This window comes from Hyaena hyaena, unplaced genomic scaffold (assembly GCF_003009895.1).
Source record: "Hyaena hyaena isolate Hyena2069 unplaced genomic scaffold, ASM300989v1 scaffold_830, whole genome shotgun sequence".
NCBI lineage: Eukaryota > Metazoa > Chordata > Mammalia > Carnivora > Hyaenidae > Hyaena > Hyaena hyaena.
The window spans coordinates 567,210-595,119 of record NW_024081455.1 but is presented as its reverse complement, the minus strand read 5'-3'; the positions used below and the strand labels follow the sequence as shown (position 1 = coordinate 595,119).

At 53.8% G+C, this 27,910-nt stretch overlaps 2 protein-coding genes and 1 non-coding gene across 28 annotated transcripts; 2 read left to right on the top strand and 1 right to left on the bottom strand.

Moving 5' to 3' along the window:
- The first annotated feature begins 49 nt into the window (after window positions 1–49).
- PRRC2A (proline rich coiled-coil 2A) lies at window positions 50–15,172 on the top strand. 2 transcript variants are annotated; one of them, XM_039219503.1, is made up of 31 exons: window positions 50–194; window positions 2,021–2,195; window positions 2,697–2,874; window positions 3,229–3,328; window positions 3,423–3,495; window positions 3,845–3,988; window positions 4,147–4,298; window positions 4,474–4,553; window positions 4,906–5,048; window positions 5,351–5,441; window positions 5,620–5,836; window positions 6,254–6,728; window positions 7,111–7,301; window positions 7,548–7,845; window positions 8,252–8,462; window positions 8,658–10,526; window positions 10,883–11,148; window positions 11,345–11,475; window positions 11,705–11,834; window positions 11,940–12,025; window positions 12,224–12,457; window positions 12,566–12,703; window positions 12,822–12,890; window positions 13,010–13,177; window positions 13,365–13,447; window positions 13,595–13,805; window positions 13,893–13,991; window positions 14,124–14,336; window positions 14,450–14,544; window positions 14,651–14,741; window positions 14,851–15,172. In XM_039219503.1, the coding sequence occupies exons 2-31, from the start codon at window positions 2,084–2,086 to the stop codon at window positions 14,989–14,991; spliced, it is 6,489 nt and encodes a 2,162-aa protein (XP_039075434.1). In that variant the 5' UTR covers window positions 50–194; window positions 2,021–2,083; the 3' UTR covers window positions 14,992–15,172. The 2 variants fall into 2 exon arrangements, with proteins under 2 accessions (XP_039075434.1, XP_039075435.1); XM_039219504.1 differs by lacking the exon at window positions 12,822–12,890.
- On the top strand, window positions 2,380–2,510 carry LOC120221943. Its single transcript, XR_005525925.1, has one exon. It is a non-coding gene; the product is annotated as a small nucleolar RNA SNORA38 (small nucleolar RNA).
- A 1,349-nt stretch (window positions 15,173–16,521) lies between the features above and the next one.
- On the bottom strand, window positions 16,522–27,814 carry BAG6 (BAG cochaperone 6). 25 transcript variants are annotated; one of them, XM_039219522.1, is made up of 26 exons: window positions 27,561–27,814; window positions 26,796–26,922; window positions 25,585–25,702; window positions 25,264–25,460; window positions 24,974–25,027; window positions 24,738–24,812; window positions 23,636–23,874; window positions 22,992–23,121; window positions 22,336–22,533; window positions 21,881–22,133; window positions 21,451–21,555; window positions 21,233–21,340; window positions 20,998–21,110; window positions 20,809–20,893; window positions 20,323–20,606; window positions 19,598–19,889; window positions 19,271–19,440; window positions 19,028–19,081; window positions 18,792–18,894; window positions 18,564–18,688; window positions 18,249–18,395; window positions 18,091–18,150; window positions 17,836–17,982; window positions 17,651–17,758; window positions 16,974–17,120; window positions 16,522–16,702 (listed from the first exon to the last, which is right to left on the bottom strand). In XM_039219522.1, the coding sequence occupies exons 2-26, from the start codon at window positions 26,907–26,909 to the stop codon at window positions 16,607–16,609; spliced, it is 3,522 nt and encodes a 1,173-aa protein (XP_039075453.1). In that variant the 5' UTR covers window positions 26,910–26,922; window positions 27,561–27,814; the 3' UTR covers window positions 16,522–16,606. The 25 variants fall into 25 exon arrangements, with proteins under 25 accessions (XP_039075453.1, XP_039075451.1, XP_039075454.1 ...); XM_039219520.1 differs by having other exon boundaries at window positions 20,809–20,896; window positions 27,561–27,813; XM_039219523.1 differs by having other exon boundaries at window positions 20,809–20,896; window positions 21,451–21,528; window positions 27,561–27,813.
- Between the last annotated feature and the right edge of the window lie 96 nt (window positions 27,815–27,910).

Below are 27,910 nucleotides of genomic sequence, written 5' to 3'. Positions count from 1 at the left end.
GAGGTTGGGGGGGGTGCTCCCGGGGGCGGCGGTTGCCCGGATGGGCCGTTAGTCGGAGCCCAGCCGCGGAGTGAGCGAGGGAGACGGGAGGAGCCGAGCCCGGCGCCATCCGCCGCCATCCGCCCCCGCCCCACCGCCATCCCACCTCGGGGATCCCCTAGGCTCCGGTCCCGGACCCCCGCGCACCCGGCCAGGTGAGTCTGGGGAGCCGAGTGCTAACTCCCTTTTCCGGCGCGGGAGCGGTGGTGGCGGCGGCGGCGGCGGCAGTGGCGGGCCGGGGGGAGGAGAAGCTGCCATTAGCCGCCGCCATTTTGTCCTCCTGCTGCTGGGGCCTGCCTGCCCCTCCCCCTCTGATACCCCCAGCTTGGTACCCGCACCTCCAGCCCCTCAAAGAGAGTGTATGCCCTGCCCCTAATCACCCACCGTCCTGCTTCCTTGGGGTGACCCCCTTTCTTGGGCCCGTAACTCCCCACCATCCGTTGCGCTCTTGGCCTCTTCACCCCAATCTGTGGGTCCCTTCGCTGCCGCCACTCCGGGGTGGGCCGCACCCGACGATCTTCGGAGAGCTCCTTTCCTCCATATTGGACCCCCCCCACCATCAGCTACTGCTTGGGTTCCCCATTCTTGACCCCCGTTCGCGTCGAGTCACTCCCACCCTGGAGCCCTGTTTTTATCCTACATCCTTTTTACGTTACTCACTTTTCTTTGCTTTTTAGTTTTTCCCTATGTCTTTTCCTCTCTGTGCCTCAACCCTTCTTTTCTTGGGTGTCTTGACATTGACCTTTTATTTTGCGCTGTGTCTTTACCATTTCTGCTTAAGTGTATTATGTTCCACCTGCTTTAGTGTTGATCCTTTTTTATTAGTGTTATTCCACTATTCTGTCTCCTTTTTTTTCCACATATTTATATTCAAACATTGGAGTCTAAACACCTACAAAGCAATCCCCGTTCCCTCATCTTACCTGTCTTAAAGTTCTCCCCGGTTTTCATCCTGATTTTACCCAGTTTTTACCCTGTGTTTGCTTGGTTTTCCCACCACCTTCCATCTCTTTCCTGTACGCCATTCCTTTCTATAAATGAATGCCTGGTCACTCAGGAACCGACTGATGATGCAGAGTTTGGCCTGCTTGGGGAGGAAGGGATATTGGGGAAAGAAATGACTGCTGATGGACATTCTTACTGAGAGTAGGAGAATGAGGTTGGTTTTGGTTTTGACCCCATGATTACAGAGTTGTGCTTGAGGTAGCTCCGTAATGTTTTTCTCACGTCTACATGGGGTGAGCCAGAGCCCAGCAGTGTTAGTATCATCTGGAGACAAGATTTTTTTCCCAGGAGCTGGGATGGGGGCAAGGGTAGGAACTGATGGGGTTGAATGTTCCAAATACTTGGGGTTCTTCTGTAGCTTGGGAGTATGTAGAGCCCCAATTGTTCCATGAGGAATTATCTGGCACCAGCCCCTAGTCTGGCTTAGCAAGCTCGTAAAATCGTTAAACTCCCAGCATACCTTCGTGCAAACCTCAGATGGGAGTGAGGTTTCTGGAAAAGGAACCTGGGGTGCAGTTAGGGAGTTGGTGTCTAAAAAGTGGGGACTCTGAAGTTATGCTCCTTTCAGGATGGAGCTTTATGCTTTTTTCTGGTTTAGTCTGAGGCTGGGACTTGCCATGTTTTATTGTACATCTCTGGAATGATTTCTGTGGAGGGAGAAGAGATTATGAAGGGAGATAATGAAGTAGCTGCTACCCCTTATAGCATGGCACAAAAAGAAGAGTGTGTTTACTACTAGGATGATACTAGATTTATTTGGATTTCCTTGGCAAGAGGTGTCGGGGGGAAAGAGGCACCATGGCATTTGGGCTCTGTGGGAGTTGCTTAAAGGGACTAGGGACTTTGAATAGGCTGGAGGCAAGACACCAGAGGGCAACATATCTGGGTCCCTAATGAGAACAAAAAGGAGCATCTGGGTTTCTTTTGGAGTCAGTAAAGGGAGCAGAGACTGAAACATTTGGTGTCTGGCCCACAGGCTCCGGCACGTTTTGGGGGAGGTGCCTGCAGGACCCAACGTACTCAATGAGCTTCCAGCGCAATGTCCGATCGCTCGGGGCCGACTGCCAAGGGGAAGGATGGAAAGAAGTATTCCTCGCTCAACTTGTTTGATACGTATAAGGGCAAGTCCTTAGAGATCCAGAAACCCGCTGGTGAGGGTCCTGCAAAGATATTCCTAATTCCTAGAGGCCGGTCGTGAATGGATATACATTTTAAAGCTCTTTGCAGGGAAGTGGTTATAGTGCAAATATCAAAAGACTAGAGGAACATCTAGAGACTTTCCAGTTTTATATTGGGTCCCACAGGGGACATTGGTCATTGAATGAACACCATTTACCCTCCCACAAAGGCGTGTCTGTAGTTCCCTGTCTTTAGACACGTAAGAATTGGAGGAAAAGAAACCTGGATTTGGAGAAGTCTGGGGTCAGCTTGCTCCCTGCAGGCTCAAGACCAACCATCCAACAGAGAAGCATCAAGTGTAATGCATCTTAGTTTTTCCAGTGGAATTCTAGAGATTGCTGAAGGCAAAGAAAGGAGTTGTTTCTAAAAGAAGTTTGGTAGTAAGACATTGAGGGTGTATAAATGGGGCTTAGGGGAGAAAGCTGTCAGATCACCCATGGGGGGCATTTTTCACCCTCTCATCTTTTCTCCAGTTGCCCCTCGCCATGGCCTGCAGAGTCTCGGGAAAGTTGCCATTGCCCGGCGTATGCCACCCCCAGCCAACCTTCCAAGCCTGAAAGCCGAGAACAAAGGCAATGACCCCAACGTCTCACTAGTGCCGAAAGACGGAACAGGATGGGCAAGCAAACAGGACCAGTCCGACCCCAAGAGGTAGACAGAGGCCTAGGAGATCTAGAGCAATGAGTATTTTAACTTAAAACTTCAGGATGAATTGGGGCTTGGTCTAGTCTAGCCACATAAGATCCAGAGACAGAGGGAAGCCCCTTTCTTGGCTATTCCTAGGCTCCTGTTAGAGGACTAAGGAATGACATTTAGCTTTCTGTCAGGTGGCAGGAAGGCATCAACAAACCACCTACACAGGGTGACTAGGTTATAGTATTTTGTCATATAAATATTTGTAAACGGTAACAAATGGGCCTGGGTTCACTTATCCTCCATGAATTGGAGAAATGAGGGAGGGCATCTCAGATCCTGGATAACCTTTTTGTCTTACCATCCTTTTAGTTCCGATGCCTCAACCGCTCAGCCGCCGGAATCGCAGCCACTGCCGGCTTCACAGACGCCTGCCTCCAACCAACAGAAACGACCCCCAGCAGCCCCCGAGGTATGTGAAGAACTGGATGTTATTGAAGGACTGTAGACAAGAATGGTTTGTAGCTCCACCCCCCACATCACAATTTATTTTTCTGCTTCCCCAGAACACTCCTTCGGTTCCAAGCGGGGTAAAGTCCTGGGCACAAGCCAGCGTCACCCATGGAGCACATGGAGATGGTGAGTGCAGGGCTGCTTGGAGACCTTGCTTTGTGCACTGTGGTAGGTAGGAGCCCTGCACTGTACTTTCAGCAAAGCACAGCACTGTACTTTCTCTGTCCTCTGGCTAACTTTTGGGCCCCATATTCAGTTTCATGGGCCATGTAAGCAGATTTGTGTCTGTCTTTCTTGAGGGTGAAGTGGTGTTCCAGAACTGACCTTGTTTCTTGGGGAATGAGTATGCAGTACATAGGCAGTGACTTTTAAAACAGAAACTTGATGATTTGGTACCTATCAGAGCCTTCCACTTTCTTGGTACATTCTCAGTAAATATACTTCTGTCTGCTACTCTGCATCCCAACCCCAACAGGTGGAAGGGCATCAAGCCTACTGTCACGATTCTCTCGAGAGGAATTTCCGACCCTGCAGGCGGCTGGCGACCAGGACAAGGCTGCCAAGGAAAGGGAGTCTGCCGAACAGTCGTCTGGGCCCGGACCAAGCCTCCGCCCCCAAAGTGAGTGGTTGCCATTTGTGAGTTGAGTGGGTAGGTGAGTGGTTGGTTATTTTTTGCCCAGAACAACACCTTCTTCTATCTCAGAGCTAAATGTTGGTTTATTTACCTTCCCCGTCATTTTAAACCTATATCTCTTCTTTGCCTTTTCCAAAACACAGATTCTACAACTTGGAGGGATGGAGGTGGGCGTGGCCCTGATGAGCTGGAGGGCCCAGACTCCAAACTTCATCACAGCCATGATCCCCGGGGGTCGCTACAGCCTTCGGGCCCACCCCAGTTCCCTCCCTACCGCGGAATGATGCCGCCCTTTGTGAGTTTGCACATCTAGTTTTGGAGTGGTTGTGTTTGAAGAGTTAGCAATTAGCACTTAGTTTTTGGAGGAGGCAGAGAGAAAGCAGGGGCCTGTGACAGAGGAGAGGACAGTAGGTTTAGGGAGTTGGTTGGTTCTTTGTCCTCTAAGCAGCTGCTGTTGTGCCGTTTTGCAGATGTATCCCCCATATCTCCCGTTCCCTCCGCCCTATGGACCCCAGGGGCCTTACCGATACCCTACTCCTGATGGACCCAGGTGAGTAATCCAGCTCTGGCTTTGTGGTTGGGGATGGGAAGCCTACTAGGAAGGGAGATGATCTTCAAGGCCCAGAGTCTTCTACGTGGTGTTTTTTGTTTGTTTTTTAACGTTTATTAATTTTGAGAGAGGGGGCAAGGGGCCAATAGAGAGGGAGACAGAATCCCAAGCAGGTTCCATACTGTCAGCACAGAACCTGATGTGGGGCTCAAACTCACAAACCGTGAGATCATGAGCTGAGTGAAATCAAGAGTTGGATGCTTAACCACCTTAGCCACCCACGCTCCCTTTGTATGTAGTTCTATAACATGCCATCTTTTACACTCACTTCCATTTGTCTTTTTGTACACAGCCGTTTTCCACGTGTGGCGGGCCCTCGGGGCTCAGGGCCGCCGATGCGCCTTGTAGAGCCTGTGGGTCGGCCTTCGATTCTTAAAGAGGATAACCTCAAAGAGTTTGACCAGTTGGACCAGGAGAATGATGATGGTTGGGCAGGTTAGTGGATATGAAGGATGAAGTGTTTTGGTCTCAAAAAGCAAAATTCTCTGAATAAATGGGTTGTGTGGAAGGAAAGGAGACCCCAAAGGGTAGGGCAGACACATGGGGGAAAGCCAGGTCCTGGTAAAGAACTGGGAGATGTAGGAATGCCAAGACTCACAGTGGCTGACTTCACGCAGAGGGATGTTGGTGTTTCCATTAGTGTATGCTACTACATAGTTGCAGACCCCTTTCTTTGAAAGTTATCTGAGATTGGAGAGTAGAACACTTGGGTTATTGCTTTTTACTTTTCCCCTCAGGGGCCCATGAAGAGGTTGACTACACTGAAAAGCTCAAGTTCAGCGATGAGGAAGACGGTCGAGACTCCGATGAGGAGGGAGCTGAGGGCCAGTGAGTTCATGGGCTCAGTTTTTTTTGCAGTAATACACTCTCATTTTATTTTTTTTTAACAAATAGTTTATTGTCAAGTTGGTTTCCATATAACACCCAGTGCTCATCCCCACAGTAATGTACTCTTAAACGAGCTGGCTTATAGCTGATTTTAATTCCACTTTTGGTCTGTTCACAGCAAGGAGTCCCAGTCAGCTGCTGGTGAGGAACGGCCCCCTGAAGCAGATGGCAAAAAGGGCAACTCCCCCGGCAGCGAACCGCCCCCTCCCAAGACGGCCTGGGCAGAGACCTCTCGGCCTCCAGAGACAGAGCCGGGGCCTCCTGCCCCAAAGCCTCCCCCACCCCCACCTCACCGGGGCCCCGCCGGGAACTGGGGCCCCCCTGGGGACTACCCAGTGAGTGTCTACACAATGAGGGGTCAAGAAGGGTCAGTTGTGGGAGATGAGTATTGGCTGAGAAGTTGAAGCAGTAGTAATAGGGGTAACTGGAGGGAGGGAGGGTGGGCCAAGAATGGGCTACAGGAAGCGTAGAGCAGTAGAGTATCTCTGAAAAGGTCTGGAACATCTTTGATGTTGAGGGAGTCTGGGTTAAAAAGAAATTGGTATGCTAGTGAAGAAGAACAAGGAGGCCTGGGTATTTGGGTCTCTGAAAGAGAGGAAACAAGACTAGGACGAATTTGCCCCTACCCGGAGAGGCCACCAACCCAAGGCCGGTGCCTGCACCCGCAGCTAGAGACAGTTGATCAGTCTGTGCAAAAGATCAGAAACCTGACGACTGACACGTCTGGCCCTGCCGGGTCTGCCCATTGACAGGATCGGGGGGGCCCTCCCTGCAAGCCTCCAGCACCCGAAGACGAGGATGAGGCCTGGCGGCAACGGCGAAAACAGTCTTCATCTGAGATCTCCCTGGCTGTGGAGCGGGCCCGGCGACGGCGAGAAGAGGAAGAACGCCGCATGCAGGAGGAACGCAGGGCAGCCTGTGCTGAAAAACTCAAGCGACTCGATGAGAAGTTTGGGGCGCCCGACAAGCGGCTCAAAGCAGAGCCTGCTGCCCCACCTGCTGCCCCTCCTACCCCAGCTCCACCACCTGCAGCCCCCAAAGAACTCTCTGCGCCTCCAGTTCCTCCACCAGCACCAGCCCCAACACCAGAAAAAGAACCGGAAGAGCCGGCACAGGCCCCACCTGCCCAGTCCACCCCCACTACAGGTGTGGCTCCAGCTCCCACCCTGGTGAGTGGTGGTGGCAGTACCAGTAGCACCAGCAGTGGCAGCTTCGAAGCCACCCCAGGTATGGAGATGGGGATAGGGTACTACCAGGTGTCCCAGCTCTAATGTGTTTGGGCTGGGGGTGCAGGTGTTACAGATGGGAGGAAATGAAGTTGGTTTATTGGACTGTCTATGGCAGAGGAAAAAAGGGTTTCTGCTTGTGTGGATATTCGATTTCCTGGATACGTAGTGACCTAAAACCGCTTCGTATAAACTCAGCCTGGAGCAAGATTGAAGAAAGGGTTGTTTTGGTGTTTTTTTGGGAATTTAATGTCACCGTTGTTAAAAGTAAGCGCTTATCTTTAGAGAGAGTGTTGGAGGTGAGAGCTGAGGTGATGGGGGTGTTCATGGCATACCGGTTGGCGTACTAGGCTACTGATGATTATCTTTTTTTATCAATGCAGTGGAACCCCAGCTGTCCTCAAAAGAGGGTTCTGAACAACCAGAAGAGGTTCCTTCTCCTGCCACAACCCCTGCCCCGAAGGTGGAGCCCAAGGGTGATGGGGTTGGTCCCAGCCGGCAGCCCCCAAGCCAGAGCTTGGGCTACCCCAAATATCAGAAGTCATTGCCACCTCGTTTCCAGCGGCAGCAGCAGGTGAGATCAAGTTATTTCCCCCATCAAGAGCTCTTTCTCTCCCTGGCTTCTATGTTTATCTTGTTTGTAAGTTGCCTTCCAAGGCCCACTACTACTTCTTGTTTCCATTGTGTGTCCCTGGCTTCTTTCTAGTCCAAGTGTATATCACATTTGTGTATTAACTTTGCTTCATTGAAAGTTTCTCTTTTTTCTCTTGAGGGTGGGGCAGGAGTTTTGAGGTCTCTCTCTTCTTCTGTCCATTCCCAGGAGCAGCTTTTGAAGCAACAGCAGCAGCAGCAGTGGCAGCAGCATCAACAGGGTTCCGCCCCACCTGCTCCAGTACCACCATCACCGCCCCAGCCTGTGACCATGGGGGCTGTGCCAGCTCCACAGGCTCCGCCCCCACCACCCAAGGCCCTGTACCCAGGTGCTCTGGGCCGGCCCCCACCCATGCCCCCAATGAACTTTGATCCCCGCTGGATGATGATTCCTCCTTATGTGGACCCCCGGCTCCTCCAGGGCCGGCCCCCTCTGGACTTCTACCCTCCTGGTGTGCATCCCACCGGTAAGGACCCTTGCATAGGAGTGGGTAGGGGACACTTCAGTCCCAGGAAGTGGGTATCAGCATCTTGCTGTGGGGATGAAGGGTCACCAGTGGAGGATGGTGGGGCAAGTAAGTGGTTAGTATTGCTGAGGTGGCTCTTTGTTTCAGGTATGGCTTTGGGAAAGAAACAATGGTCTTTCATTGGCCAAGACTTATTTGGGGGGGATTCATTGATTCATTCTATGGAAGCTGTGTGGATAGGATAACTCTTTGAGGAGCGTACATCAGGCCCAGACTTGGCAGGGATAAAAGACCGAGAAGTTGACATTGATCATTGATATGACTGACAGAAGCAGACTAAGGAGGTGCATTTTGAGCTGGAGGGCCTGTCAGAGAGTTAGCTTTCTCATCCCTCTTGTTTTCTTAGGACTAGTTCCCCGGGAGCGCTCAGACAGTGGGGGTTCAAGCTCAGAGCCATTCGAGTGCCATGCACCTCCCCTGTTGCGGGATCGGGGCACCCCGCCAGTGGATCCAAAGTTGGCCTGGGTAGGAGATGTCTTCACCACCACACCCACTGACCCCCGCCCGCTTACCTCCCCATTGCGCCAGGCGGCTGATGAGGATGACAAGGGGATGAGGTGAGTCTGAGTAGTGGAAGTGAGTGCATTGCTGTTGAAAGGATTTGGGCTAGGAGAAAGGTCCTTTGGGTTATTGGTGCAGTGACAGGAATAAATGTGAGGCGAGTGTCTGGGTGGTAATAAAGTATTCTCTTTCTCTATCTAGTTGCAGTTTTCTTCATTCTAATTTCCAGTTGTTTCTGTTGCCCTTTTTAGGAGCGAGACCCCCCCAGTACCTCCCCCACCACCCTATTTGGCCAGTTATCCAGGCTTTCCTGAGAATGGAGCCACTGGGCCTCCGATCCCTCGCTTCCCTCTGGATGAACCAGCTTCCACAGGGCCCCGTCCACTCCCTTGGCCCCCAGGCAATGACGAAGCCACCAAAATACAAGCTCCCCCACCGAAGAAGGAAACCCCTAAAGAGGAGACTCCACAACTGACGGGTCCAGATGCCAGCCGAAAGCCTACCCGTGGAGTTGGAGGCCAAGGTCCCCCTCCACCTCGCAGAGAGAGCCGCACTGAGACCCGCTGGGGCCCTCGCCCGGGCAGTAGTCGTCGTGGGATCCCTCCAGAGGAACCAGGAGCCCCTCCCCGCCGTGCTGGGCCTATAAAGAAACCCCTGCCACCGACGAAAGTCGAAGAGCTGCCTCCCAAACCTCTGGAACAGTGCGATGAGAGCCCCAAGGTTCCAAAGCCAGACCTCCTCAAGACGGCGAAGGGGAAGATAGGGATCCCCAAGGAGACCCCACCCAGTGGGAATCTTTCCCCTGCCCCAAGGCTTCGGAGGGACTACTCCTATGAAAGAGTGGGTCCTACCTCTTGCCGGGGCCGGGGCCGAGGCGAGTATTTTGCCAGAGGGAGGGGTTTTCGGGGCACCTATGGGGGCCGAGGGCGGGGAACTCGAAGCCGAGAGTTCCGCAGTTACCGAGAGTTCCGAGGAGATGATGGGCGTGGAGGTGGTGCAGGCGGACCCAGTCATCCCCCTGCTCCCCGAGGCCGCACTGCCAGCGAGACGCGAAGCGAGGGTTCTGAGTATGAAGAAATCCCCAAACGGCGCCGGCAGCGGGGCTCAGAAACGGGCAGTGAAACCCATGAGAGCGATCTGGCTCCCTCAGACAAGGAGGCTCCTCCAGCCAAGGAAGGAGTGCTCACCCAGGTTCCTCTCGCTCCTCCTCCATCGGCAGCCCCTCTTTCACCAGCCCCAGCCCGATTTTCCACTGCCCGAGGTGGGCGTGTCTTCACTCCCAGAGGAGTGCCATCCCGCCGGGGTCGAGGAGGGGGGCGGCCCCCTCCACCCATTTGTCCAGGCTGGAGCCCTCCGACCAAGTCCCTGGCTCCCAAGAAGCCTCCGACAGCTCCTCTGCCACCAAGTAAGGAGCCTTTGAAAGAGAAGCTGATCACAGGGCCTCTGTCCCCCGTGGCCCGGGGAAGCAGCAGTGGAGGCACCAATGTGGGCATGGGTGTGGAAGATGGGGAGCGGCCCCGACGGAGGAGGCACGGGAGGGCTCAGCAGCAGGACAAACCACCTCGGTTCCGGAGGCTGAAACAGGAACGGGAGAATGCTGCCAGAGGGACTGAGGGCAAGCCCTCTTCCTTAGCTCTTCCAGCCCCTGCCTCTGGAGCAGAGGAGACACTCACAACAGTGTCTGTGCCCCCACCCCCGCGCCGGGCAGCTGCCAAGTCTCCAGATTTGTCAAACCAGAACTCCGATCAAGCCAATGAGGAGTGGGAGACAGCATCAGAGAGCAGCGACTTTGCCAGTGAGCGCCGGGGGGACAAGGAGGCTCCCCCGGCAGCACTGCTGGCTCCCAAAGCTGTGGGAACTCCTGGGGGCAGTGGAAGTGGAACTGGACCAGGCATTTCAACTATGTCCCGTGGAGATTTAAGCCAGAGAGCCAAGGATTTGAGCAAGCGGAGTTTCTCAAGTCAGCGGCCAGGCATGGAAAGACAGAATCGGCGCCCAGGCCCTGGCAGCAAGGCTAGCAGCGGTGGCAGCAGCAGTGGAGGAGGTGGTGTGGGGCCTGGAGGGAGGACCGGCCCAGGGCGAGGGGACAAGAGGAGCTGGCCCTCTCCCAAGAACCGAAGGTGGGTAGGGACAGGCTGTCGAGTTTATTCTTAAGGCTGGACAGTGGTGGAGGGGAGAGAATCTGCGGGAAAGGGAAGTTGGGCACCATGGACTTTGAGATCTGAGGGCACATGGGCTGCTGGGCACTGGAACACTCGTGTAGGAAAAATAATTGGAAAGTTGATTGGGTCAGGAGTGTGTGTATTTGTTCTTTGCTCTCAATTCTGTAGATTCATGCCATACACGTAGAATTGGTTAGACATGCTCAGAAACACCTGGGTTTCCACAGGGAGGTGGGAAGGGTTGGAAGATTTGACTAGTAGAGAAAGAGTTAACAATTCCATGAATATTAGAGTTGATGCTTTCTTTTCTTCAGCCGACCTGAGGAGCGTCCCCCAGGGCTTCCTCTGCCTCCCCCACCCCCCAGCAGCTCTGCTGTCTTCCGCCTGGACCAAGTTATCCACAGCAACCCTGCTGGCATCCAACAGGCTCTGGCCCAACTCAGCAGCCGCCAAGGGAGCGCAGCTGCACCAGGCGGGCACCCAAGGCCCAAGCCTGGGCCTCCCCAAACCCCTCAGGGCCCCTCCCCTCGGCCCCCAACTCGATACGACCCTCAGAGGGCCAGCAACAGCATCAGTTCAGGTAAGCTGGAGGGGCTAAGCGTGGGAATATCTTCATCCCCAGAAAAGGTCAGGCGCTAAAGGGGAGAGTCTGCCCTGGGGACCTTGATGCTGGGTGTCTGGACTGAACAAAGGTGGAAAGCTTGGGAGGGGCTTAATAGGAAAGCTAGGGTCAGATTAGACCAAGGCAGATGCTGACGATTTCCCTTTTTCCCCAGACCCCCATTTCGAGGAGCCAGGGCTGATGGTGAGGGGGGTGGGCGGAACTCCCCGGGACTCTGCTGGGGTTAATCCCTTCCCCCCGAAACGGCGGGAACGACCTCCCAGAAAACCGGAGCTGCTGCAGGAGGTGAGGGATGGAGCTTGAGATTGTGCTTCACTGCTCTTAACTCCTGAAGGTTCTCACTTATGTTTTCTCCACTTTTCCCTGTTCTTGTCACTGTGTCTTTACCCCCAAATTTTCCGTATTAGTCATTTCTTGTGTCCTTTTTTGCCCCATATCTCACTGTGGCCCAGCCACTTCCACTACCCAGTTACCACCTCATTTATGTTTTGCCTCTGGCATTTCTCACCTTTAGGAATCTTTGCCGCCCTCTCATAGTTCTGGATTCTTGGGCCCCAAGCCTGAGGGCCCAGGCCCTCAGGGAGAGTGCAGAGAGGCAGGGACAGAGGCCCTGACCCCTCACATCTGGAACCGTTTACATACTGGTGAGTAAAACTGAGCCGTGGTTGGAAAGGGCTATGTCAGAGGGCCAAAAGGGCTAGGTGGGCTCTGGACTGCCTCTCATCTCCGCTGTCTGGTGCTCTGCCCAGCCACTAGCCGGAAGAGTTACCGGCCTGGCTCCATGGAACCCTGGATGGAACCCTTGAGCCCTTTTGAGGACGTGGCTGCAACAGAGGTAAGTGATGGGAAGGGAGTGTCTGAGCTGGGATTCTGTTGAGCACTGGTAGTGCTTCCCCACTGGTCTGGGTTGTCCAGGGCTGTTTGCTCACATAGTTTTTCCCTTTTTTTCAGTTTTTGTGTTTGTAAACATCAGTCAGGTATTGGCTGATGAGTTCACTTGACTTGACTTAACTGACTTCTCTACTCCTCTCAGATGAGTCAGTCTGACAGTGGGGTGGACCTGAGTGGGGATTCTCAGGTGTCATCAGGTCCCTGCAGCCAGCGAAGTTCCCCTGATGGAGGACTCAAGGGGGCAGCAGAGGGGCCTCCCAAGCGGCCGGGAGGCCCCTCACCCCTGAATGCTGTTCCTGGTGAGGGTTCACCTGGCTCTGAACCCTCTGAACCTCCTAGAAGACGGCCACCTGCTCCCCTTGATGGGGACAGAAAGGTAAAACTCTAAAAGAAGGGCAAGGTTTCTGGGCCGCTGACTTTGGCCCTATATTTGTCTTCTTTCATTCGGGAGACTTGATTTGATTTTCTTTACTTCCCCAACCAGGAGCTCCGGGAGCAGCCTCTGCCCCCTGGCCCCATTGGCACAGAACGGTTGCAGCGTTCAGACAGAGGCCCAGAGCCTGGATCCCTCCGGCCATCCCATCGATCTGGGCCCCCGGTCCAGTTTGGCACCAGTGACCAGGTCTGTGTGGGCAGGATCTGAGTATCTTGGGTCAGGTGGAGAGGGGAAGGATGGAGGTGGGATGTGGAGGATACATGTGTTGAGTCATGGGACAATCTCCCTTGCATCACTACCACAGGACTCGGACTTGCGCCTAGTGGTAGGAGACAGTTTAAAAGCAGAGAAGGAGTTAGCATCAGTCACTGAGGTGAGTAGGAGAATGAGAGTTTGGTGGAAAGGCCTTTGGTTTCTGGAGAAAATGGCTGGGTGTGACCTGGACATCCAGGAAGCCCAGACATTGCTCCTGAAAACGCTTTTTCCTCACAGGCCATCCCTATGTCCCGAGACTGGGAGTTACTCCCCAGTGCTTCTGCCTCAGCTGAGCCACAATCCAAGAATCTGGGTCCTGGACATTGTGGCCCAGAGCCCAGCTCCTCAGGCCAGCGTTTGTACCCTGAGGTCTTCTATGGTAGCCCTGGGCCTCCCAGTTCTCAGGTAGGTCCTACTTCCTGCCCCATGACCCCTTTCTGCTTGCTGCCCCTTATAGTCTCTTTATAATTTGTGTAGTCGTAAAATGCCGTTTTATTATTTCAGTTTTTTCCTTGCTTTTATTGTAGTGGGTGGGGTGGGAAATCTTTTCTTGACCAGAAAAACGAGCTATTCCAGCCTTGCTCTCCCTCAGGTCTCAGGGGGAGCCATAGACTCTCAGTTACATCCCAACAACGGAGGCTTCCGCCCTGGGACACCCTCACTTCACCCTTACAGGTGAGACTTGATGCCTGTTGATCTCGGGACACAGAACTATGTTTCAGTGGGATGGAAGGGAAAGACCTGTTTCGAGGGTATGAAACCCTAGCAGACTTAACTTGGAACAGATGATTCTGATTTCCTGACTTGTTTCTCACCCCTCAGATCACAGCCCCTGTACCTTCCCCCGGGCCCAGCACCCCCCTCAGCACTGCTTTCTGGGGTAGCTGTCAAGGGCCAGTTTTTGGATTTCTCCGCACTGCAAGCAACGGAGCTGGGGAAGCTGCCAGCTGGGGGAATCCTCTACCCTCCTCCTTCCTTCCTCTACTCTCCAGCTTTCTGCCCCAGCCCTTTGCCTGACCCACCCTTGCTTCAGGTGAGAGGTGGACAGGTGCTGGGCTGCAGTTAGGGGTAGGGGAGAATCCTTTTGGGAGTTGACATTTCTCCCTGTTTTCCCCAACAGGTGCGCCAGGATCTGCCATCCCCCTCAGATTTTTACTCTACTCCTCTGCAACCTGGTGGCCAAAGTGGCTTCCTCCCCTCAGGGGCCCCTGCCCAGCAGGTATGTTTTGTCATGTCATTTGCCCTTCATTGTTTCTCTACTCCGTCTCTAGCTTTTTTTTGTCTGTTTTCTGGTTTTATGACATTCTTCTTTGCCTTCAGTACCTTCTCCTGACGTTATTTCTTACTGTAGATGCTTCTACCTGTGGTGGACTCGCAGCTGCCTGTGGTGAACTTTGGCTCCCTGCCACCAGCGCCACCTCCTGCCCCACCGCCCCTTTCTCTGTTACCTGTGGGCCCTGCTCTGCAGCCCCCTAGTCTGGCTGTGCGGCCCCCACCTGCTCCTGCTACTCGGGTGCTGCCTTCACCTGCCAGGCCCTTCCCCCCTAGCTTGGGGCGAGCAGAGGTAAGTTACAGGAACTGAAGTGCTAGAGAACTCCAAGAGCTAGGGGTAGGGATTCAGAATCTCCAGGTGAATTGGGTCGGGAAGCAGAAGGCTCATGAATTTTTTTCCTTCAGCTGCACCCAGTGGAACTAAAGCCCTTCCAGGATTATCGGAAACTGAGCAGCAACCTTGGGGGACCTGGGTCATCACGTACTCCCCCAGCTGGAAGGCAAGAGGAGGGAGTGGGGATGCAGACTGCTCACCCTTAAGGGCTTTCTTACTAAGGGGCCACGGAAGAGGTGTCAGGCTTGCCTTAAACACTTTTCCTTCCTTAGGTCTTTCTCTGGCCTCAGTTCCCGTCTCAAGGCCCCACCTTCTACCTACAGCGGAGTCTTCCGCACCCAGCGCATCGACCTCTACCAGCAGGTGAAAGGGAGACCCCTGTGGCCCCAAGTCTATGTCCAAGGATTACCATCTGAGTTCCTGTCTTTTCTATCCCTGACTTCCCAGTATGACCTACGTACCTATCCCCCAGGCCTCCCCACCGGATGCCCTGCGCTGGATGCCGAAGCCTTGGGAGCGGACAGGGCCACCTTCTCGAGAGGGGCCTTCCCGACGGGCAGAGGAGCCTGGGTCCCGAGGGGACAAGGAGCCTGGGTTGCCCCCACCCCACTGAGGGAGTTCCCTTGCCCCCCACCCCCCGGGGCTTGTATATAGATTATAAATATATAAGGGGGAAAGGGGCGGGTGGGGAGGGGTTGTGGGGCTGGGGCCTCACTTCCCCTCCACCCCCCTCCCCTGGTCCCCTATCCCTGGGGCCGTTTGTTAAAAAAGAATAATAAAAGGATTAAAAAATTTTTCTGAAATGATTTTGGGGATGGGTTGGTTGTTTGCAATTTCCTTGTACCACAGTACAGCGCCCAGTGATCTGTAAAGTGGTTTTAGGGAATTTACTTACCCCAGTGATCTGCTGTAACAAGCTATCTCAAAATTTGACCATTTTATTGTATATTTAAGTCTTACGGACTGGGAATTAGAGCTGGCTTCCACTGAGCGATCTGTTTCTTGTGCCAGTGAGTGAGGTCTGTTGGTTACCAGTCTGCAGCTGATGGTTGGGCTGGTCCCATAGAGCTACCCTCAGGTGTCTGGGGCTTTGGTGGCACATCTGGAAGGTAGAATCCCACTGGGCTGTCAACCAGTGTCTCTGGCTTTTCCAGCAAGATATTGGGAGTCATCAGGCCAGTTATGTCCCTGAGCTAGTGTTGGAAAAGATCCCGGTGGACGCTGTAAAGAGTAGGACCTGGCCTTCTCTTCTGCCACATCCTTTGGGAAGCCAGCAAACAGGGAGAGGACCACAATGCATCTCAAAGGGAGTAGCAAAGGATTTACGGCCTTGTGCTATTTTGGTCCTGGCTACAAACCTGAGAGAACATGCCTTTAAAGTTGTCACAGACTCCGTTCAAGCATGAACAGTAAAGTAAGCTCCGTGAACCAGGTAGATGAGTTCCACCACTGTCAAACTCGGCTGGTCACGCTAAGACTGTATTTAGGTCTGCAGGCTTTTTACTGTATAGTAGGACAGCCCTATGCTAGCCTAGAGTTAAGTTTCCTCCTCTCTGACCTTCATTCTTTTGTTCACATGTAAAATGGTTTTGGGGTGCCTGCGTGACTTAGGTGGTTAAGGGTCATGATCTCCTGGTTTGAGCTCAAGCCCCAAATCCTGGGGCTCTGTCAAAGACAGCTGGGAACCTGGTTGGGATTCTCTACCTCTGTCCATCCCCCACTCCCACACACAGACATTCACTCTCTCAATTAAAAAAGATTTTTAAAACGCTTCTGCATGAAAAAGTTCCTTGAAAACAGGTGTCCCCGCCAATAGGCTCATACATTTTAGTGTTGTACTATGTGAACATGAATAGTCCACATTTCCCAGGGAAAAGTGACAAGTGGTCTTACACGGCTAGGTTCCTAGGAATTCTTAAACAAGTTCAGAGAAAACTGTACTTTTTTTTAATTTGGAGTGTGTGAGTGGGGGAGGGGGAAGAGTTTCTGAAGCAGGCTCTGGGCAGCAGAGAGCAAGACCGGGCTCAAACTCCTGAACCCTGAGATTATGACCAGACCCGGAGTCACGCACCCAACCAACTAGACCACCCAAGTGCCCTTGAAGTACTTAGGTTACTTAAGGAAGACAATTTAGACACCAAAGGGCCAGGAAAATCTGACTTTTATTTCTTAAATACTGTGAAGGAAGATGAGGGAAACAGTCCCCTGATGAGGGAGGGCCATAAGAGCTAGGGATCATCAGCAAAGGCCCGGTGGGCATTAGGGAAGCGCTGGGGGCTGTAGTTGGGATCTTCCTGTAGTCGCTTTTGTATATCAGCCCGGAGCTAGAGAGAGGAGAGCAGGCAGGTTGGAGGGGCAGCGGCCAGGCCCCTGGGACCCCAGCAAGCACACAAGGCCATCCCTTAGGAGCTAACACTTCCCCACCAGCCACATTGTGAGTGGTAGAGGCCTTCCCAGATGCCACTAGGGAAAAACTCAAAAAGTCAAGTGGTAGCCCCAAGCTGACCAGTTCATCTCTGAAAGGATCAGAAAAGAGGGGCCCTAGCCCAACCCCTCCCACTAGACCATCCCTATTCTGCTTCAAGGTGGGGGCACCTGCTGCCTGTAGCTCTCCTGAACCTCTGGTGCCTCCAGGTCCCGGCTCAGGCTCTCGGGGCTCGTCAGGGGCCGAGCTCCGGCTGCCTTAGCTGCCCGGCTCACGGCCTCTGAGAGTAGCAGCTGGGGGCCCTCACCCTGCATCGTCTGGGGGACAGGGGGTCGGGAGGGAAAAGAGGATCAACGTCAGATCCAGTGCCACCACCCAGCTCACCCTTTCCAGGAGTCAACCACTGAGTTCCTACGCTAGTGGAGAGAAGGGGAATAGTCCACAGGTTTTGACAGCAGAGATGCCTTCCTAATTTCATTTTGCTCTGGCCGATACACGGCATATGAATGTGCTGGACTCGCTCTTTGAAACAAGCGGGGCAGGATGAGTCAGGCTAGCCAGCACTCTGAGCTGGCTAGTCCACAAGAGGAAGCCCACCTTAAGGAAAATAGGCCCTAGTCACAGGCCTAGTCACCAGGCAGCTGAGGGAGGACAGGACTGCTGGCAAACGCTAACGTGAAGGTGTGCTGCAGCGACTGTGAGCAAGTCAACCCCCGGGAAAGTTTCCTCATCCATTAAATGACGGGACTAAACTAGGAAGAATTCCTTCTGGCTCTAAATAGTTGGATTCTAAGCACAACAGGGGAAGCTGGATAAAGACAGATCCTCAGGGAAGAAGCAGACAAACCTTGCGTCTCTTGGCAGGCATACCACTGAGGTAGGCGTCGCTCAGGGGGGGCTGCGGCTTCACCTTCCGCTGGCTCTGAATGTCCTGCTGGATAATTGGAACCCACTCCTGCCAATGAAAAGGGGAGGAGTAATTGGCACAACCTTCAGCTGCCTTAGCCCGCCAGCCCACCTCCCGACACTTACTGGGGGGACTGCAGCCGCCCAAGGTTCAGTCTCAGCTGAAGCTCCATCGTGTTCGTCACGGGAGCCGCCACTCTCAGGAGCAGGAGGTGGACCTCGGGACATGGCCTCCTCTGCTGTTGTTCCAGGGGCTGGGGAAGCATTCTCCCGCTGGGAGCCAGATAGCGAGAAGACGAGAGCTTCAGTGTTCCCAGCTCCAGCCCTTCCACCCCCGGTCCCCCACTCCACATCACCTGGCCCCTCAACTCTCCCTGGTACCTGAGGCTCGGGGGAAGTTCTCTCTGATCCCTGAACTTCCATTGGCTCCTCAGGAAGTGGCTATGAAATTGGATAGAAAAGGAAAACACAGAAAGCCCTCTCAGGCCTCTCCAGTTCCCTCAAGTCCCCTGATCCCAGAGCCCATCTGGGTCCCTTACCTGGGGGGGATCACCAACCCTGCGAACGTATCTGAGGATGGCATCAGGGCCTACGGGCATGTGCTCCAGAACCACCTGGAGCCTCAGTCCCATCATAGTGGTCAGCCAGCTCACCAAGGATGGGTTCACCCCACGAGACATGCGACGCTGAGGGCAGAAAGCAGCCTTGGAAAAAGGAATCTTCAACCAGCTTTTGAGAGGTGTCAGAAGTAAAGGATGGCAGTTGGGGGAAAAAAATAAAAACCAGAGCATACCAGAGAGAATGGAAACCTACGGAAACAGAAGACTGGAGATCTAGGGCAGGGTGGTGCTTACAATTCGGCCATTGATGACTGCAGCAAGCTCCATCTGCTGTCCCCCCAAGCAGTGCAGGTTGAGGGCCAGGCATTCAAACAGGCCCTGGTTACACAACTCCAGCAGGCGGGCCCCAAATCCACTGTCTGTGAGCAAGACATAAGGAGGGGATGCTGGCACCCAGCAGCCCTGCACATCTAACACCCCAACTCCTGGCCCCCACTCTCCACAGCCCTGCCCGCCCCTGACCTGTGCAGTGCAGCACATGAGCAGCGATGCTATTGAATTGCTCTTGAAGAAATTCCAGGTTTGTCCGGATGATGTCCACACCTGGCTGAACCTGCACCAAAGACTGAGAAACAAGACCCACAAAGACCCCCAAATTAGAAACCCTGGGAGACCAGAAGCCAAGGAGGCAAGGCAGTAGCAACAGCAGCTACCCTGCACAAACCCAGGAGAAGAGGGAAGGGGGAAGGGGTACTCACAAAACTCTCCCGCACATATTCTTCCAGCCCTGTGATCAACGTGTGGGTTGCCGTCTATGGGGGAAACAATGCAAGTTTAGATCCAAGCCCCAGCCCTCAAGACACTGCCCTCCCCTCTACCTCCAGTAAGTCCAGGGCTTGGGCTGGAGCATTCATAGCTTTAGACGACAGATAAACAGAGTCAGGAATAAGGAACTGAAGGTGACAAGGAGAAGAGTGCTAGGATCCAAGACCTTCATTTACCCGTATGTTACCAGGTGTGGGCTCCTGGCCACCCAGATAGTGCTGGTGGAAAAAGGATCGCAGCTGGGGCTGGAGTCGCTGCAGTGGCTGGAAATGCCCATGAAGAAGCATCACCACATCCACCATGGAAAAATTCTGGCACAGAAGAGAGAGTAGGGCCCCAAAGAATCCTAGGAACAAGAAAAGAAGTCAGCAGCGGCCTCTATCACCTGGCCTGCCCACCCACCACAAGCCCATTGGCCTCATCCCACCTCGGCAACACCCCTCAACAGAAGCCATTGACCTGTCCCTCCCTGGAGAAGACCAAGGTGCCCCCAATTTGCTCACCGAGGGCCCCATCAGCCCCAGGCTCAAAGATGTTGCTGGATCCACTGAGGCGCTGTATGAAAGCAGCGATACTCTCGCTGCTGCCAGCCCGAGCCCCCAGGGAGCCCAGCAGGGAGTTCAGCACGCCCTGCACCACAGAGGTAAAAAACTCCGGTGAAAGGCTCTCAAGACCCAGGCCTCCAGGACTCCCTGCACCACCAGAAGGGGACCCTGGTGGGGGCATGGTCTGCTGCTCTGGGGCCGGGGGTGGGGGCGGGGGTGGCGGAGGGGGTGGAGGGGCCGTCTGTGTTGCCTGGCAAAGAAAAGGAACAAACAACAGAAAGTGAGTGTGGAGACAAGAATGAAAAACGACACTACAAAGACACAAACCAAGAGGGCCGTGGAAGATGGAGAGCTGCTCTCTGATCTTTGCTCTCCGAAGCACAATGCGCGCATGTAGTTCTGCAACGGCAGGATGGGGCAGAGCACCAACCTTCTCTCCCTCTCAATGGGTTAGGTTACAAAGCACCAACACCAATTACTTCGCTTTCACAGCCTCGTTTTCCTCATCTCCAAATCAGGGCAGGGACAGGTGGGAATCAGAGTCCACAAATTCCCAAGGCTCCCTCCCACCAACATGCCACCAGAGGCTGTAGCCCAGCAGCAATACCACAGCAACAAGGCACCAGTGCCTGGCCGAGCCGCAGGACAGGAAGGGTGAGGTAATGAGCAAGCTAGGCACTCACCTGCAGAAAGTCAGTCATGCCCTGGAGAAAAGCAGGGACACCAGGCATCGCCACGGTGATGGTGGGAGAAGCCATGCCAGGCCCTCCGGCCCCTGGCCCTGTGGGACCCAGCAGGTTCCCCAGGAGCTGAGAGAACTGAAGATCGGCTGCTGAGGGTTGAGGGGGTGGAGGCTGGGCAGGGCCCCCGGGCGCAGGACCAGCTGTGGTCGCTGTGTTGGTGGTGCCTGCACTGGCTGAAGCTGTGGCAGGGGCTGGAGGTGGAGCCATTCCTGGGGTCCCCTGAGCTACAAAGACCAAAAAGAACACAAGTTGAAATCCAGAGAAACGAGACCCCACAGCATTTACATTCTGGTCTTCCCAGCAGGAAACCAAGAACGAAGGACCGATGGAGAGAACTGGGAAGCACCAGCAAGGAGGTTAAGGAGCATCAGGCTTCAAGGCCGTGGGAATGACTACATCGGGAGACGGAGAAGAACGAGGACTTACCCACCAGAACGGGCTGCATAAGAAGCTGCCCCACAAGGCCGCTCACCATCTGGGCCAAAGAGGCATTGGTACCCAGTCCAGTGCCCTGCTGAAGGGAGAGCAGGGGGCTTTCAGTCCTGCCTTTTTCATTCCCCACTACAGGATTCTCTTCCTGAACTTCCCCACCAGAACTCCCAAACCCTTACTCACTAGAGTACCCGAGATTGGGGGCCCCCCAGGATGGGAAGGCCGAGCTTGCGGAGGGGTGGGCCGGGCAATCACCACCCGGGTTGGAGCTGTTGGGAAACCTGGAACCTGCTGTCCTGTGGGTGGCAGAGGGGAGAGACCGGAGAGGGCTGAAGGCTGGGCCCTTGCCCGCCAGCCAACAGCACCCACCACCGTGGACCGTGCCCCACCTCCCAAACTTCCCCTTCCAGGTCATTACCTGCGGCCGCGGAGGCAACAGCTGCCACCATGGCCTGATGAGTGATCTGGTGGGCGACGGCGTGCATGAACTCAGGGGGCAGGGAGGGCAGCTGGATGAGGGTGGAGCCTGGGGGGCGGGTCTGATGTAACCTTGAACCTGGACCCCCTTCAGCCCACCCACTCGGCCCTACCCCTTCTCTACCAGAGCTCAGCCTGCTCTGATGCCCTCACTCTTACCCAGGGTCTGGCCATGACCAGGGGGTCCTAGGGGGCCAGTGGGAGCACTCGGAACTCCACCAGGCTGTGTGCCAGAATCTGGGCAGGGAGACAGAGAGAGTGGCCCTGAGACAGGCGGGGCCAAGACCTAACTGTATCCTCTTGAGACTGGCATCCTTCAGGCCGCTACTTCCCCCACAAGAAAGCCTGCCTCTCCCTCTATTTAGACAGGAAGGCAGCACTCCCTTCACCATGCAAACAAATCTGCAAGGACAAGCAGCCACTCCTGCCCCTCCCCACACATGCCAACGAAAAGCTTCTAGTCTGGTTCCTCTGCTAGCTCAGTCAGCTCTGGCTTCTCCTTTCCCCACCCTCCCTCTCTCACACCTCAGTACCAACCCCCGTCCCACACTGTGTTGCTCTTCTCTACCAACAACCAATCCTAACTCACCTTGGATGTTCATGTGCATCATGACCACGGGTTCCACACTCTGGTGGGAAATTCGGATGACCCTTGGGTGGCTGGTGGTCGGTGGGGGAGCTGGCCCTGGCGGAGGAACCCCCTCGGTTGAGGACTCGACAGTTGTAGAAGTGGGAGCCAGGGATGAGGCCTGCCCAGGACCAGACGGAGGTGCCTCCGCATTAGAAGTCGAGGGGGGCCGAGTCCCATTCCCTGTCATGGTCACGGTAGTTCCCACGTTGATCTGGAGAAGACAGATGAATAAGACAGAAGTAAGTAAAATAAGAGCCAGAGCCACATCAATCCCATGGTATACTTCGAAGTCTCCGTCACTATGTATGTCCAAAGTCCCTAGCCCTTCTCGCTACCACCAAACCCAGTAGCTATCCTGGGTCATTCCACCAACAGCCGCGTGTTCTCCCTCATGCCAGGCTCCTCGGACCCACCTGAATGGGAATGGCTGCCTGCTGGAGCACCATGGGGGTGGTGTAGTGTGACATGGGCCGGACCACATGCAGGTGTCGTGGGGGCGCACAGGCCAGATTGCAGCGCAGGTCAGACAGCGCCACAAAAGTGTTGCCTAGCAGCCGAAGGCTCTCCCCCACCAAGTTGATCAAGCGCTGGTCCTCTTCACGGCCCTCTTGCTATATCCCCAGGGCCAAGCACAGAAAGGCCAAAAATATTAGGTTGCGACAAACCTCGATAACAAAAGCAGTAACACCTCTGAATGACACGAGGCTCTCTACACCTCCAGGAATAGCCTTGGAAGCGCCCAAGTAGACCCAACCTTTATGAATTCCACTTCACGTACACAGAAAATTCCCTATTACAACAAACCCCACAACAAATGACAACGGCATCACTTGCTAAATTCCCTTACTCTGTGTAAGCTTCCTAAGTAACTCAAGGGCTGAAAAGGTACAAAGACAGTAAGTATCACAGAGACCATGACCTTCCCTGTAAGGAAGGAAAACATCACTTACGAGTCTACAGAGAAATCATTCTGTTGCAGACAAGATCTTTTTCTGGGGGAAAGAATCAGCTGTATTTCGGCCTGCTCTATTCAGGACAAATGGGGGTGAGGGGAGTAGGCGGGGCTCACGTTGTTGTTGTAGTCTGTGGTGGCAGCAGCGCCGAGAACCTCATAGTAGCGCTGCAGGAAGGGCTGGAGGCGGCTCTCAAGCCGCTGTAGCTCCTGGAGCACTTCAACATACTCCGCAGGGGAAGGATGGCTGTGGGGAACCCCGAGAGGCAGTGAGCCAAAGCTTTCCTCAGACCCCGAGACTCCAAGCTGACATATAGACTACACCTGCCCTGTCTTTCCAAGCCTCCAAGACCCCTGGTCCAAGCCCCTCTGGGACCAGCAGGGCATCTATGTACCCACAGGAAGACAGAGAGGAGAAAATATACTGCTTCTGCCTTCCCCACCACACGATCTTCTACCTGTGATGGCAAGAAACTAACTGTGAAGAAAGAGGTGCGGCCTGTGAAATCTCAGGAGAGAATCTTGATCAGGCTCAGGAAACACCATCTGTCTGGACTTTCTTACCCCAGGGACAGCAGTACTTCTGGCTCAGCTGCCTGCTCTATGCTCATCAGCTGGTCCAGAGCCTCTCCCTGCCCCTCCACACTAGCCTTACAGGTAAGACTGTCAAGCAGCCGTCTTCTCCATCATAACCTTCTTGGCTCTCACATTTCCACTTGCGATCCCCAAGCCCCCTCCCAAAGGGTCCCTCTGTTTCTCACTTGGGGGCATTGGTCTCTGGGGCAGGTGTTGGGCCCACTGGAGCTGGGCCAGAAGGGGTGAGCTCCGGGCTCTGGGCTGGGGCACGCTCCTCCACTTCTTCAGCCTCCATGGGCTCCCGAGGAGGTGCTTCACTTTCGACTGGTTCTGATGTTTGAGAACTCAAGGCTACAGGCTCCGGGGCCACGGTTGGCGTCTGGGGGGGTGGCTGACTGTGCTGTGCTTGGGGTCCTCCTCGACACTAAAGGGGAGGGAATCGGGATACCAAAGGCAGGATGAGACTGCTGCAGAGAATTACTTAGGACAAAGGAGAATGAGTGGAGAAGGAGCTCTAACTGGGCTCCCTGAAGGCAGGGCTTTGCATCAGCCTGATTCCCCGGCCACCAGCATAAAACTTAAATAAGATACATAATAAACAGCTGTCGTACTTACGAATTAACAATAAAATACAAAAATTACGCTTCCCTAAACCCTCACAAGAAAAGAGAGAAAAGTCACAGGCTACAACCACAGCACAAATTAATGGAAATAGAACATCTCAGCATCAACTATAGCAATTTAAAAACTAAAAAAGGGGGCGCCTGGGTGGCTTAGTCGGTTAAGCGTCCGACTTTCGCTTAGGTCATGATCTCGCGGTTTGTGGGTTCGAGCCCCGCGTCAGGCTCTGTGCTGGCTGCCGGCTCGGAGCCTGGAGCCTGTTTCAGTCTGTGACTCCCTCTCTCTCTCTGACCCTCCCCTGCTCACGCTGTCTCTCTCTCTCCTAGAAATAAATAAAACATTAAAAAATAATAATAATAAATTAAAAAAAAAAAAAACTAAAAAAGCACTAACTGCTTCTGTAATGGAAAGAAGATGCCACCAAAGTTATCTGACAAATTTGAAACAAACTTCAGATACCAGGCACCCGAAGATTTGGCAGGGACAAGATAGCCTGACAAAGATACTTTTTCCTGACCCAAAGACTGAAGACTGCAGAGAAGAGACCAGATTACGCAGGAACAATCCAGCTGATATGGCCAGTCATGCTTTCACTGCTAGGCGGAGAGAAGAGGAGAAAGGGAGAACGAAGAGACAGACAGACTCTAGCCAGCCCTGTCCACTGACCTCCATCCGGGAAAGTAAGGTCTGTATATCTCTGATCATGTGCTGAGCCATCACCAGCCGTACTCGGGGCTCACTCTACGATGAGAGAGAGAAAATCAGGGTATGTCTGGGATGAAGCCACGAACTCTGCCACCCACTGAACCAGGTCCCGGCCATCTCCTCGGCCAGGTCCACCCCCCACCTCATGGCCTCCTTCTCCCAGATCCCCTTCCCTGACCCTCCCAGGCCCATGATACCTGAATCGGGGCCTGTTCCATGTTGATGTGAACATCCACAGCAGAGCCGTCACTCTGAGAAAAGGGTAAGGGAAGTTGCTCTGGGAGAAGCCAAATACTAAGGCCCCCACACCTCCAACTCATTTTCTGAAAGCCCCACCCTGTTTCTCAAAGACTAAGGCCATATCAGACCTCAGGGCCCTGAAAACCCAATCTAAAGACCACGACACCTGTCTTACAAGCTCTCTGCTATCACCACAATCAAACCACCCTCCCCCACAAGAACCATCCTATGTGGAACACAAGCTTACAGGAAGATTGAAGGTTCCAACCATGACATAGCTATTGGCATTCCGGTCATGAACAGAGGCCCCAGGCCCCCGAGTACCAGGTGGGGGTCCCCCACCATGGGTGGCTGAGGCAGACCCTATCCCAGATGATGCCCCAGAAGGGAGCTGAGTCTGAGGAGGAGCTCGTTCCACCAAGTGAATAACCTTTCCCCCAACATCTGCAGGGAAAAAAAAAAAAAAAGATACACACCAAAGCATTATCTGATCAGGTAAGCTGAAGGCCTCAGTTCATCCCTACAGACAGCTGCCTCAGCCTCTAAACTGCCTCCCCCAAACTCTTACTGTATTCCTGAAGCTTCTTATCATCCTGTAGAACTCGTCCTTGATAGATGAGCCGCTGTTTCTCAGAGGGAATGCTGACAGAAGCAGCGATGTGCTCCTTAAACTCCTTTACATTCATCTACAAAGTAAAACAGATAAAGAACTATCAGAAGAGGAACAACTGACTTTTGGGAGTGAGGTTTAGGTAAAAATCACCCAATCATAAAATCACTACCCATTTGCCTTATGAGGTAATTATTGTGCAAAGCCCAAAACTAAGACGTGTTAACACCTGTCAAAACAGACAATAAATGTTAACAGAGTTCAGGTTATACGCCCAGAAGAAAATCACATGGCTGGAAACAGATAGGCAAACTGACATTCACTTCTCTCCCTGGCTCCCAAAAGAATGTGTGTCTAAAGATACCAGTGACCCCTCCCCAAACACAAAATGATATAACTCTATAATCTCCAAAGTAAATGCAAAGACAAAGAAAATGGGGCAGAAAATCAAAACAAAGACTCAACTAAGTAGAAAGAGAGAAAGGGGCAAACACTTTCCTAACTGGACAACATATTCTTGGGAAGTACCAGAATGTTTACACACATCTAATCACAAAAGCCTACGTAGTCTTCTTGTGTATGTTTTAAAAACTACAGACCTCATGATTCTGTCTTCAAGTATTACAGGAGTTAATGACATAGACAGCTATGTCTGTGGCATTAAAATCACGATTCAAGTTATGCCACAAATACTAGTAATTCCGTTCAATAGACTATTAGGGCTCTACCTGCACTATAGGGTCTGATTTCTAGCCTTTAAAAACACAGCACAGACTTAACCAATTTTTGCTTTTAAGACTTGTGTTTTGGATCACCATTCTGTTTTCTTTCCCCAAGGCAAGAACTATATCTGTCCCTTTGGGCTGGGGTTCACTCATGATGATGGCATAGATTTCCCCCTTCCTCCTCATTTCCCTCTGAGTTCCATCACGGTGGAAAAAGGCAAGATGAAATCTGCCTCATCCATACCCTCACTCAACAAGAAACACCAGAAAACGTCCTGTCTGGAACATGAACAAAGGAACCAACTGAAAAACATTTGAGGACCAAAACAAAACCAAACCCAAAATAAAAAACAAAATACACAAAAAACCAGGCTCTTCTTTCAGAGTAAGGGGACTACAAAAGGAAGAGTTAATGAGGGTCTTCCAGAAGTGCTGGGGTCTCACCTGGGCCCCCACAATAAAGGTCCGAGTCTGAGAGTCCAAGGTCTTCACCAGCACCTCCAGGCTGTCAGGCTCCTCCATACTGGTAGTGGTACTGGTAGTATCACTGGGCTCCATGGCCGACAGCTCGCTAAGGAAGAATGGAGGGAGGGAGGCCTGCTGTCGCCCAGAGCAGATTTTATATACCCGGAAGCCTCTCCAGCCTGAGTCTCCGCCCTAATACCTAAAGAGTTTCTCCCACACAAGCGCACACACTCACACCCGCCCCCATCCCCCTTCTGATTCCGGGGCACAGGGAGAAAAACACAAAGGGCAGATCGACCGCACAGGGAGCTGGAGGACGGGGAGATGGGAGGGGCTCCACAGTGCCAATCACAATAAGGGAAGGCCACTCAAGCTAGGAACCAGGAAAAGAGACCGGTGTCATCATCAGTCGCGATATGACAAAGGCCCCCAAGTTCGGCAAACCCTGGGGGGCACGCGAGAGCTGGGGGTGGGGGGGGTCGCGCCAGACTTGCGGAGACAGTAGTTTCGCGCACGCGCGCCACGCCCATCGAACCCGCCTAAGTCACTACAGACCCGAGATGACGGACACTCACGGGGGGCCAGACTGGCTAGCTGACTGCCCCCCTCTTCCGCCTTCTCTCGATGCTCCAGCAGAGCGGCGCAACCAACACACACCAAACACACACACCCCACACACACACCCACACACACCCACACACACCACCACCACGCCGGGCTCCGCCCCCGGCTTCCCCAAGGTACCGTCACTTCCGGTCTCCCCCAACTTGCCACCGATGGCCACTTCCGTTTCCCCGACAGTATTTGGGGATCGCAAGGCGGTACTTCCGGCTCCCCCCAGGTCCCCAAGCTTTACTTTCGTGGGGCACGGTGAGGAAGTTCGCGGCCCCAAACAGTGAGTTCCTTGGGGCGAGACGGGCCGGGGCTGGCCTGGATGGGCGGGAGCCGAGCACCCCGAGGAGCCGCGGCCACCGTCGCCCGGGGGACCGTACTGCGCCTGCGTGCGTCGCACTACGCATGCGTACACTCTTAGGGACCTCCCACCCCTGCTGACGCTGTTCATTTCTTCTGTGCACGCGCTTGAGCTGTGGGAG

Coding starts and splice junctions, on each gene's coding strand:
- PRRC2A (XM_039219503.1), top strand. CDS start 2,084: ATGTCCGATCGCTCGGGGCCGACTGCCAAGGGGAAGGATGGAAAGAAG. Junction 4,554..4,905: donor CCTACTCCTGATGGACCCAG/GTGAGTAATCCA, acceptor TTTTGTACACAG/CCGTTTTCCACGTGTGGCGG. Junction 7,302..7,547: donor GTTTCCAGCGGCAGCAGCAG/GTGAGATCAAGT, acceptor GTCCATTCCCAG/GAGCAGCTTTTGAAGCAACA.
- BAG6 (XM_039219520.1), bottom strand. CDS start 26,909: ATGGAGCCCAGTGATACTACCAGTACCACTACCAGTATGGAGGAGCCT. Junction 19,441..19,597: donor TGGGGCTGATGGGGCCCTCG/GTGAGCAAATTG, acceptor TCTTGTTCCTAG/GATTCTTTGGGGCCCTACTC. Junction 17,983..18,090: donor GAACTTCCCCCGAGCCTCAG/GTACCAGGGAGA, acceptor TCTGGCTCCCAG/CGGGAGAATGCTTCCCCAGC.